We start from the raw sequence: 12,423 nt of genomic DNA on the forward strand, positions 1-12,423 counted from the left end.
GGGGGATTGTAACGTGACTAGTCTCAGGGGACACCAGAGTACACTGTGTTCCCTGGGTATGAGTTTTGGGAGCTCTATGCATATAGACCTAATAAGCAGGCTTGGGGAGTAATGGATGACGAGTTTACGTAATCAGGGTACAAAAAAGGTAACTGTTTGGTTACATTAAAAAAAAGAAGTAATCAGATTACTGTTGCACTTTTAGAAATTGAGATTACTAGCAGGATTACAGAGTTTGAAATAAAGATTGCTATATTACAGTTAGACATGCTGAATACATTTCCTTTATGGGTCATATTTAGGCTATTTTCTACTTTTAATTACATTTATTTTTTAAGGCAGTGGCTGGACATTTGTTTTATGCTTTGATTCACGTATTAAGCTTAAACAGCATTTGTAAACTATTACTGCTGCTATATTTCTATATGAAATATCTTTCTTCTTTAAAGTAAATACACTTATGTATTTTCTCTTGTTTTTATTTGCATTGCATTTGATATTGAGGTAATAAAAGTAACAGAAAGTAATCAGATTACTTTTGTATTGAGATACTTCGATCAGATTACTGATTTTGACATGTAACTAGTAATTGTAGACCCTCCCAACCCTGCTAATAACCCCCTCCCCCTCGTCTCCATCCACGACTCTTGACATTCACATGCTAGATTACGTAACATAGTAAGAGGGAGGGGGGGTGAGAAGCCAGAGGTGATGGGGGGGTGTTTGAGGTCTCCTTCTATCACAGATAAATGCACGGTTTGCTGCACGAGCGTCTTTGATTGAGACGAACTCACGAGGTGTGTATTTTTTTTTAACTGCCTTCTATTTCTGAAAGGCGGTCGGGATAAAAATAAACTACCCCCCCCAACCCCTCCCAAAATCCATCATCCAGCCCCCATCCAGTCTTTGATCCAGAAATGTTCAAACTCGTCCTCCATCGTCTGGTAAATATGTATCGGGAGAACGGCAGATGATGCGGCTTTATCGGCAATGCGAGATAATGATGGGGTTTTGGGGGGGGGAGAGAGATTGAAGGGAAAACCCCCGGTGCAGTAATCGGTTTAATCACCGTTTTCACTTCCCGAATGTCTCACTTTAAAGCTGGAATAAATAAAGGAGGTAATGTGCTATAATTTGGGTCTTTTCAGACGCTGAGAGGGTGTAAACTCATGTTTTTGTCGCAAGACAGGAGGATGATCGTGTTTTTTGGGGTTGTTTTTTAATGCATATGATAAACAGCAGCAGATAGAGAGCAGGTTGGTATTTATAGCGAGGCTGTGTACATCCACAGCCGCTTCCCTGCACTGCTGCTGGAGTTGACATGTTAACACTCACTGGCTGCTATATTTAGCTCAGCCTCACAGTGCTGTTACTATTCCCAGCCTTGTACATGAGGGGGCGGACGGTGCGTTTTAAATATATAAATAAAAAAGGGAAGGAAAAGTTCCCTTTTTTCACGACTGATACGAAGTGAGTACAACCAGGTTGAATATATGACAGTGATTCCTCACTGGATCAGGGACACTGCAGTAAAAGGGCATCACGATGTTTAAGACTGGAAGGTAATGGGTTAGATTGGAGATAATAAACAGTTGATAATGCTGGGTGCAATCAAGGGTATAATTACTTACAAAAAACCACTGACCATGAACTTTGACCTCAAAGGTAAGAAAGGAAACGTCTTCCTCACATGAGAAATCTTAGCAAACTCCAAATAAATAAGTTCAATATGCCTCATTTTGGACATTTCCTAATTCATAATGCGTACACTCTTTACCCCCAAGTCTGGCGAAAAATCTAATGACAAGAATAACATGTAGGCATATTAATTTGTCCTTACAGTTTTTGAAAAGATCCCATTGGTTGCATTATGGGTCAACGTTGTGTTGCCTGACTCAAGCCTGGTGTGATTTCAGCACCAAGGACAGCTCTCCTCAGGACAGAAACAGGGTGACTCCTGAAGAGACTCCAAAACATAATGTCCTCTACATTTCTATGGCCCATAAGATGTTGCCCTTTTCCTCCTAAACAAGTGTACCTTGACACTGAAGGAATAAATGATGAGGCCTGGGGGATATATAGAGTAAAGCAGAATTCACTTCACGAGAAACTGTGGTGTGCATTTAGTTTTGGAACCAAACTTGGGCATATGGAGGTCGAGAACATTTTGCAAACTGCTCTTGAAGCTGTGTTTTAAAATGTAGTATGTATCGGCCAACATAAAGTGTGTTTGAACTCTATCATATAAAAATTGAAGCCCTTAGTTACACTTTCTATTAAGGAGGCAAAACTTGAAGGCAACAAAAAATATTTAAGGCTATCAATTAAAAGCACAATCCACAAAAAAGGAAGTGTGACTTAAAAACATTTAGATCATTTTAGAGCCCTGGATCACCAAAGCAACAAAAGTCTGCAAGTCAGAATGAAAGATGTTGAATGTAGCAGGAAACAGAAAGCTTTAACATGCACAGATTTCGCCTGATGTTTTTGGGGTACAGTAGGTCTGATCCCCACCCAAAGGTTGGTGATAAAGTGAGGAAACCCAGCGAGCTCCACCTCGTGCTTCAGGACTATTGATTTACCTTCACAGCTACTCTCACATGGACTCAGTACAGTCGCTGCTTCCTTCCTTCTCTCTCTGAGGGTCTTCTTCGCTCCCTCTCCTGCTGCAGCCGCCCACTCCTCTTCCTCCTGATTATTTTCAGATCCACTGTGTGTGCGTGTGCGAGTAGAAACGCATGTGCCAGGCTTTGGCTGGCTGGCTGGCTGGCGGGCTGGTTTGGGAAATACCTGGTCACGATCAATGAGGAGAGGCTTTATCTTGGTTGCATACCGCCCCCTTCTGTCCGGAAATGAGAATACAACTTAGACCTTAAACGCACCATGATGCCTGTGTGCCAAATGATGTACAGTTTCTATGTAAAAATCCATCCGCCTGCATCTCAGTGAGAAAGAGACATGACATTAGAGGAGACAACAAAGAGGAGAGGAAATAATCAACTTGAGCTACATTTTATTTGTTCTTGCCGTTGCAATCTTATTTCATCTCAGCTGTGAGTGAGTGCAATGCTTGACCATTACATTACTAACACACCAAATCCTCAATATACGGATTATGGATCATAAAAAGGAGGGGAGGTGATCTGTATTTTTCTCTCTTCTCTGAATCGCTCGCCTGGATCGCAGTGTTCCTCTGCACGTCTTACACCGAGCAGAAATACAAACAGAGACAAAAAGACACCATGAAAGCTTTAAGTGACTCGTTGGTTTGGGGCTAAAAATAGATCTGGTTGCTCTGCGAGGAAAACCCTGGTCTGGATCGCCCTCTACAGGGGAAACTCTGCAAAAACAGGAAGCTATTTTAGGATGCACAGGCTTCTAGTTTTCCAGTATTAGATATACTATGGTAACATGTTTCTATTAATGCATTTTAGTTCCTTAAGAAGAATGTCAGTCTAAAATAAACACTGGTAAACTTCCTTCTGTATGTTAAAGAACATCAACACGAGTTTGGTGCTTTATCTTCATGCACACCCTTAATATAGGTACATCTTTTATACGACACTGAGCTGATGATGACAATTTCTGCACTATTGTACTTGCACCTTTTCTGAAAAAATGTTGGGTATAATCATTTATAGGAATTCAACTATTCACAGATGCCTCTCTGTTAAAGTGTGGCCCTTCTTCCAAAGCATCCACCTAGACATTTAAAAAAGTGCAGTGAGTGTAGGAATTCAATTTGGCTTTTGATAAGAGTATAAATAACTGTAACACTCAAGGATGATTTGGATTCAATTAGTATTGATGTGAGGTAGATTTAGTTCAGGTTAAACTTCTATAAGAAAGTTTGCATTGGTTGACTTTCACATCCAATTTTTGCTCCAGACAAGTTACAGTTTAAGACCGAGAAACTACTGAAAGCATTGAAAGACAAAACTGAATGTAACACCAACATCTACCCTTTGAAAAATGGATGTGAAGACATTTTCAAATGGCGGCAGCATCCAGGTTGAGTACAGATCTGTTGAAAGTGAGCGGAAACATTAAACTGAATGCAGATCAAAAAGGGTTATGGCTGACGCAACGTTTAAGGTGGATTTTGATAAAACTAAATAAAAAAAGGATCACACATCAAAGTTAGGGCTTTGCCACAAGCGTGCATGTCCCCGTAGTGTTGAGTATTTTAGAATGAAGTTATTGTGCACAAAGCAAGCTGATCGTCAACCAGTGTGTAAGATAAAGTACTCTAAATAAGGCAGCAACTATTTAATTATAGAGAGCCCGACTCTACTTCAAAACTAAACACCCAACACACAGACACACACTTACTGGGCTGAGGCAGTGCTGCTGCAGACAGGTTGACAGTATGAATGTCTGAATGTAGATGCCAGATTGTAGGCTAAAATTACCATCCTCCTCACTCTGCTTTGGTAGAGATTTAGATGTGAAAAATATAAATAAGAGGGAAGACAGGAGGATGGATAGAATATGTGATGAATGAGAGATCGTCAGAGGACTGAATGGGTGAGTATGAAGTCTGGAAAAGGTTTTACATATGCTTCAAAAGTACATTTGAAGCAGTGGAGATCCTTGTCTTGATACCAGAGTTAAAAAACAAGGACAAAAGTTCATACTTCCATACAAGTTTATGATAAAAATCCAATGAAACATCATTGATTCATACAAAGTAGCATAGTCAGCCAATTCAACTTAAGATCTAATAAAAAAAAGAAAACAAGATTAAATTAAAAAAGGTAGAAATAAATGCTTTCATCAACATGTCAAACAAGAGGATCTTTATCTTTCCTACAACAAGCCGACAAAAATATTCATCAGTTACAACTGGGCAGTCTTTTGTTGCACAAAAATACACCGAATATTTTTTTTTAAAAAAAGGTTTACCCATCACATAAGAGGAACACTGGGAGTAAATGTTAAAACGTTTGGATATTCTGAAGACTGGAAACTGAACCCCAATCAAAAAACCACAACACAAAAACGGGACGTGCGAGCCGGAGAGTGAAAAAGACGTGGAGACCAGTTTTTAAAAAAAAGAACAGTAGTGACAAATAGTCCGTCGTGATGCGGAAAAGATCCTCATGTGATGCAGTTCAATGAGCAATATGTACTGTGTGAGTGTGAGGGGGGGATCTCAGTAGGGTCGGCCTCGGCTCCTGTTTCCTCTGAAGCCTCGTCCTCGGCCGCCCCTGAAGCCACCGTGCTGCTCTGGAGTAAAAAAAGACAAACAAAAACAGGTCAGAATCGACGTATGACGGCAGCCGGACCAATATTAACTGTTAGAGGCAGATAACCTTAGGTAGAAGTAAAGAACATTTTGTATAATAAAGAAATTTCTAGAACAAATTGATTGTTTTTTGAAGGTTTATCTTCAATAACTGTTGAGCATCTTTCAAGCAAGGATGAAGTCCAGAACAACAAGATGAGATGCAGAAAAACATAACATGAAATAAAATACGTAAAATGAAGACAGTAAGTGTGAGAGGTTCATATGGTGCATTTAAAGCCTGCTACTAGTAGCTAGAGAGTTCATTCATGAATTCTGTGAGGTCTGTCTTGTAGTCAGTGATATTGTACAGATTAAGGAGTCTCATATTTACAAATACAGTATTAATATACACAGGTTTTTACTCTGGTCCAGGAGGCTTTTTATGTGTGTTAGTTATTTGAAAGGTGTTGCATATTTATAAATGCACTCGAGTTAAGGTAGCGCAAGAGAAACCTGACTTTTGACTCCTCATTATTGCTCCCCTTACATCAGCGGCGTAACATAACCTAGTTCACCGTTTAGTACTTCTTACATTTGGTGGAAAAACAATGCCATCATTTCTACTTATTCGCCTCAAACATATCTTTGCCGTTGCTGTACTGAAATAGTTTGTTCCTCATTGGTCAACAGTTGCAATCGGATTGGCTAATTTGAGATTTTTTGTTGGTTTTTAAAATCCACAATGGAGAGGTGGATTACACTGAAGGTGTACTGTGAAACATGGCCATAACAGAGTTGCTTCTGGAAGACATTTATCTGGTACGAGTTACAACAGACACAGATGTGAGTAGCCTAACTTACAGTCTAAAATACATTTTAAAATATTGGTAGATTTAGTGACAAAAAGTGTTGTAAAATCACACCTTTGTTTTTCAAGTCTCCGTTACAATTGTTAAACATTCTGGCAAATTTCTAGAGTCGTAGTTTTTTTAATACAGTTTTTTGTTCCTGTAACTTCATCCTACAGCCCATAAATCTACTCCCTGTACGTCACTAAGAAGTACTACCTGCAGCAGTATCGGGTCAACCATGTGCAGAACAATATAAAAAGTAAACATGCTGAACCAGTGATGAAGACAAACACAAAGTGCCAACAAGTGCTCCTCACCATTAGTAAAATTGCCAATGGTGGCGCTGTACTTGCCGCTGGGGGGGTTGTAGATTTGCCGTGCGTCCCTCCGGGGCAGAGGAGAGATCTGCTTCTTTGTGCTGCCGCCGGTGCCCATCTCATCAGCTGAGGGGCGCTTAGGCCTGGAAACAAAAACACAAGAAGATGAAGTTGATGACGACCATATGAGGCGATAAGGACCCTCCCACTGCTGCTGTGTGTTTGGCTTCTGAAGCTGAAGAGAGGTAGACTTACGCCACTGCCTCCGACTTCTGGACTGGTTTCCAGGACAGAGTGACTGTGCTCTTAAATGATGGAGGGTTGTGGAAGAGATCCTGGAAAGAAAAACAACACATTTTAAAGCAAGGTATTTATACTTCTCTAGATTAACAAATGTCGGTTTTAACACAGCAAAAGACGACACACTTCAGCCGGAAAACAGCGTACCTTGATGAGGACGTTGATGTTGTTTGTGATCTTGAGGGCCACCACCTTCATTTTGTTCTGATGACAGAGAAGATAAGTTTGTTTAATATACTTTAAAGCAGAAATCCGAACATCTACACAGTAGTTCTGCAGCTTTATGTTAAGTTGAGCCCTTTTGCTCGGGCTATACTCCTGTTCAACTTCATGCATTAGTTTTCCCACCCGGACAAAGCAATCAAACATCCGTCGTTACCTCGTCTGTCTTCAGAGCGTCTCCCGTCTTTCCTTGCAGTGCTACCCGCAGCTGTCGGATGTAAACCTGCAGGCCTCTGGCAAAATACTGTAACCTGTCAAACAAAAAGCACATTCAAAACCGTAAGAACACCACAAACACATCGGACAGGCTCAGACTCTCACTTTTAATTGAACCCCGTTCTCTGTGCGTCACCCCCTCACCTGATCTTGAAGTCTTTCAGGCGCTCGGCGTCCACTTTGTCGATGAGGAAGTCGGGCAGCTTCTTGCCTAGCTGGTGGAAGCCGAAGAGGAGACACTCCACGTAGCTGAACTGCAGTTTAGGTTCCTCGTTCGCTGAGCTCTCCCCGTTCTCTGCCTCATCAGGTGGCAGAGGCATGAACTCCTACACAGACAAACAAAACATATACAAATCTTTACTTGATCGTCAAACAGCTTGGACCAAAAGTGTTAACAGGAGTAAAGAGATATAAAATACATCAGTGTTTCAAACACTACATCTATATAAAAAGAGATAATACACAGTGCTGCGCCTCAATGACTGATTTACAACAACGATTAAATGCAATGGGACCAAGAAAAGTGAGTAAGTCATTTTTTGGCAAGAAAATGGATCCTTAGTAGGCCACAGTAGAAAGCACTGAGAGGCCGTCCAACAATACGATTATATATGGTCAATTATAACAGCTGGTAATAGATCAGTGGGGGAAAGTGCTAATGTGTGTTTATAAAAAGGTGTTTCCACTGGCATTGCTCCATGTGTAACAGCATCAGGTCACTCCTCTCTCACCAGCAGCTTGGTGAACAGCATGTTGAGGTTGGGCTCCAGCTTATCCATGTCTCCACAGTACGGACTCATCTCAGCCAGCAGCTTCAGCACCTACACACACACACACACATACACCTTAGCAGATCCCTCACACAGTGTAATGGCAATGCTAATGAGAAACAGTGTTGTGTGGTGCAGACTAATGACCCATTAACAACATGCAGCAGGCCGACACCTCCGACAGGTGGCTGCCACGCTCACTTTATTTACCACGACCGCTCACCCAATGTCACACATCACAACAGCGGCCATATTTAGTTTTTTTCTGACCTATTTATTCAAACGGCAATGCATTTTGCCAGTCAATAAGCAAAGAGGCAACATTATTCTCTATTTAATTGATAGAAAATGTAAATGAATAAATGTTTTTGGTCTCGAAATTCAAAAGGTAATACAGACAGCAAATAACAATTTTCTATTTGAGAATGCAATTTGCAAATTGGCATCGCAACCCTCAATTCAATTCGAAATATTCTGATCAACAATCTACTTAATTTCATATTCCTCACCTTAAATACTGATTTATATAAGACAGATATTTGTAGAAACCTGGTCTTATCATTGATATATACAAATACAATTTAAATAACTAAGGGTATTCAAAAGTCTACCTTTACATTTGACTTGTGTGCTCAATAAATATAAAAAGCCAGAACTCACCTCCAACTGGATGTCCAGCTCAGCCACAGGACTGGTCAGGGCGCTGAGGTTGGGCAGGACGTGTTCACAGAAGTAGGTGATGAAACGTGTAGAGTGGACATTTTTCTAGAAGAGAGGAGAAAACCTTGATTATGTCACGCTTTAGTCATAGTAAGCCATGATTACTCATCATGAATACAGGCCTACATGGTTAGGAAATGTTAAAAGAGACCATGTGTGTACTCACAGAGAAGAGGGGAAGGGCCTGGCGGGTGCACTGCAGCAGGCGGTCCACGGTGTCGGGGTCGGCCGTGTTCAGAGCCTGCTCTAGGAAGGCCTGCTCCACCACCAGCTCCACCAGCATCTGCCGGCCGTTCATCGTCTGCAGCACCCGCAGGTTGGACACCACCCGCATCAGCAGCACAAACTCCTCGCCCGTCACATCCTCCAGCACCTTCTTTGTTTCGGCAAAGATGTAGTCCTCCACCTCCTTTGTCATGACCTCCTCTGTCATGGTCTTCAGTTTGGTGGACAGAAACTTGATGGCCCTTTCGCGCACGATGTCCTCTCCCTGCAGGATCTGAGAGAAGAGGCCTCCGAGAGTACCTGCAGGACAGAAGACAGAAGGGGCTGTGTCAAAGCAAGGGAATAACTACAAACTCAATAAGATTGGGATGCAATAATCATGAAAAACACAGGAAGTTGAATCCTTTAGATCCAGTCCACTTGCACATCTACTGGCTAGAATGACTTAAAACGGGCCAAATAAATCTTTGGTTTCACATGGCCAACTAGTCAGATTTTTAAAACACAGGTTACATCAAACTCTCTCAACAAGTAGAAAGAGGTCTTATTCTGGGATACAATTAGAGCGAAAGAGTAAGAAGGTAATGTTTGACACTATCGTCTTTAAGCTTTGTACTGGGCTGAATAATTGAAAAGCAAACGGTGGAGATAACAACACGTACCCTTAGCGTCCATCTTGAAGATAGCAATAAGCGATCCATTCACTTGGTTGAACTCTGCGGTATCGTCTGAAAGCACAAAAAAAAGTGGATCCTTCAGAAGTCATTCTTGGAAAAGTATATTTAATATTAGAAAATCAGAGCCCAGTTTGCTGTTTGGGTTGAAAGAAAATCTGATCTCCACAATAGACTGTAGCCGTGCAATTAAACAACATGGCCATAGCTTGTTAACCCAAACACCCAAAAAGGATATGAGAGTATCTTTAGTGTCTAGTATTAAGCGTCCCATACCTGTCTGCAGGAGCTGGGTGAGAATATCTGCAACTCTGAGGATGTTTTCTCCAGTTGCAAACCGAGGAAGCTCCTTGATGGCCTGTCGTCGGATCTGAACAAAGACAAGAACACAGGGAGGATTGTTAAGATGGGACTAAAATTACACATGGGACACACACTTTAGTTTATTATGAACCCATGCACACCGGTATTCTTTCAAACTCACCGACACATCCTCGTCTTCACAGAGATCGAGCTGGGCATTGATGGCTGAATCCGCCAGTTCGGGAAAGCTGCTGAAGAACTTGGGAATAAACTGCGCTGCCAGACGCTTTTCCTTCGGGCCACCCTTCACGCCATCCAAGATCACTTGGTAGGCATCTTTGTGCTGCAGAGGAAAAAAAACAAAAACACATCAATAAACACGTAAAATATTACAATTCAAACTTCAAGTTATAATACAATGCATTCCCCCAGATAAAAACTGACTTTAGTCCAGGTATAACAGCAACATCCTAATACCAGCGTGTGGGACATTGAGGGAACCTCTGAGTATCAGCCCAGGAGGTTATGTAGAAACCCCTGTGTGCATGTAACACAGGGAGGTGAGAGGGACCTGAAACTACTTAACGGCAGATTGAAGACAGTCTGCTTTGGCGTGATCATCCCTTGCATGTATCTATGCTTGACTTTACTAAATATTTTAGTATTTGTGACCTCACACTGTGAAAACAGTTGTACGCTACGGTTAAGAGAAACAACTCTTGTGGGAGACTGTAACTTGGTTTTTAATGTACAAACAGGAGCTGTGTAGTTTGAAAAAGACAAGGAGGCATTTACGAGGGACCTTGAGACCTATAAGAAAGATGCAATTTATAAAACATCAGGCTCTGTGTCATTGATTTTGACCATTGTCTTTCAGTCTCTTATTAGGTCATCTACCATTATCTACACACTTGAAACACCCCTTTTACCAGGAGCCTGGTAAGGTTTTCAGCTCAATCACTACGAGATATGTCACAAGACAAAAGGATAAGAAGTATTTAACAGCAGGTAGGCAGGGTAGTTTAGGTTATATTACAGTCACAAAACAAACAATAAACCTGCATGCCTCTGTTTTAGAGAGTAGTCCAACTTGCAAAACTGGCAAAAAACCTGCATGTCTACTACCATATGAACCATTTGATCCGTGCATAAAGAGGAACCTATATTTGAATGGAATAAATTATTTTCTCACATGGGTTTCGATTTCATGTCTTAAAAGGGATATTTCAGTGTAAATTCAAAATGTGCCCACTGGTAATTAAATCCACTTTTGGTTATAAAAGATATAAAAATAGAATAAAATACAAATAAAATAAACAATAACACCAAATATTTACACACATTCAGTATAATGTATATTCGTAGATACTCAGTATGTATTCATCTGCTTTTAATATTAATACATTTGTATTTTATTTTTAAGAAATGTTGTTTGCCTGTACAATTAATGTCCAAAATGCTGCTGTGACAAAACAATTTCCCAACTTAAGATAAATTAAGTATATATAACTAGCTATCTTTAATAAAATAACGTTAAGAATTACTATGGGTTGAGTTGTATCCTAAGGGTCGCCATTGACATTATCACGGTCACTACGTTAGCCTAGCCACAGTTAGCATACCACGCACACAACAATGTTTTGTAGCTTCCAGCGAACAGTGGACGTTAAATGAGCTAATGTGACGAACCAACACGCAAATCAAGTCAACTATGTTTTAAAACAAACAATTTGGGTTTTATTTACCTGGCTGAGGTCGTCCTTAGCATCAGCCAGGACCCCGTAGCTCTTATAGAGATCCTCGATAGTGACCGCCATCAGCGTGCGTCCTGCAGCAGAAAAAGGTAAAAAAACAAACAAGGAAACCACTCTCTGGTCCCTTTAGCTCCGATTCAGGGGAGGGTAGCACAAATGACGCTGTACTAACGGGGTATATCTTCTTAGGAAAGGGGATGGTAAGAGGAAATATCGAGAAGCCCGTGAATGAATAAACCCAGCACTCTCGTCTTCCCGCAATCTCAAGCTAATGTGTGCTACGGAACAATGAGCAGAGCGCATGCGCAGATGTTATCAAGTAGCGTGGAGGATGGCAACACATGTGACCACTTGAGCGCAGAAATGATGCGCAGTAGAACAATTTAATTTTGTTGTTGGATTTAAAATATGAATATGAAATCTATCGTTCACGCCAGGGCCCAGGGGTGCAGGAAAACAATAGATAAGACAAAAACTTAAAGGCCATACAAATTCACATTAGTTTTATGTCTTGTATATATTTGTTTGAGGAACATGTGACCCACATTTTCCTTACACAAGATTCAGTTCAAAGATTGAAAGGTTTTATTGTCATGATATACAAAACTACTGTGTAATTATGGATTTATTTAATGTATCTGTAGCTGTGTGGCATCAAACATTTGAATTTACATACTAATTAAAATGTGTAAAATACATTCATTTTGGTTGCCTTCTTGTTCATAAAATCAGGACCTTTATTAATCCCTGTGGGGAAATCCAGGAGTTTAAGCAGCAACAGAGTGAGAGCGAAAAGCAGGAAAGTGGATTTTGATAAACATGTACAAAACATAGCCTGAAT

The 12,423-nt window shown here is 40.8% G+C and overlaps 1 protein-coding gene across 1 annotated transcript; it reads right to left on the reverse strand.

The window, feature by feature from the left end:
* Positions 1 to 4,630: 4,630 nt before the first annotated feature.
* api5 (apoptosis inhibitor 5) lies at positions 4,631 to 11,858 on the reverse strand. Its single transcript, XM_063874695.1, has 13 exons — positions 11,574 to 11,858; positions 10,010 to 10,171; positions 9,802 to 9,895; positions 9,514 to 9,579; positions 8,793 to 9,151; positions 8,567 to 8,671; positions 7,868 to 7,957; positions 7,281 to 7,462; positions 7,078 to 7,171; positions 6,846 to 6,902; positions 6,654 to 6,733; positions 6,399 to 6,541; positions 4,631 to 5,229 (listed from the first exon to the last, which is right to left on the reverse strand). The coding sequence occupies exons 1-13, from the start codon at positions 11,643 to 11,645 to the stop codon at positions 5,156 to 5,158; spliced, it is 1,578 nt and encodes a 525-aa protein (XP_063730765.1). The 5' UTR covers positions 11,646 to 11,858; the 3' UTR covers positions 4,631 to 5,155.
* Positions 11,859 to 12,423: the final 565 nt, after the last annotated feature.

Source organism: Eleginops maclovinus, chromosome 2, assembly GCF_036324505.1.
Source record: "Eleginops maclovinus isolate JMC-PN-2008 ecotype Puerto Natales chromosome 2, JC_Emac_rtc_rv5, whole genome shotgun sequence".
In the NCBI taxonomy this organism is placed as follows: domain Eukaryota; kingdom Metazoa; phylum Chordata; class Actinopteri; order Perciformes; family Eleginopidae; genus Eleginops; species Eleginops maclovinus.

What these genes read in the sequence shown, in the direction of transcription:
- api5 (XM_063874695.1), bottom strand. Translation starts at nt 11,645, where the DNA reads ATGGCGGTCACTATCGAGGATCTCTATAAGAGCTACGGGGTCCTGGCT. An exon ending in CTAAGGACGACCTCAGCCAG is followed by an intron (nt 10,172 to 11,573) that starts GTAAATAAAACC and finishes TTTCCTCTGCAG; the next exon opens with CACAAAGATGCCTACCAAGT. An exon ending in TGCTGTTCACCAAGCTGCTG is followed by an intron (nt 7,463 to 7,867) that starts GTGAGAGAGGAG and finishes TTGTCTGTGTAG; the next exon opens with GAGTTCATGCCTCTGCCACC.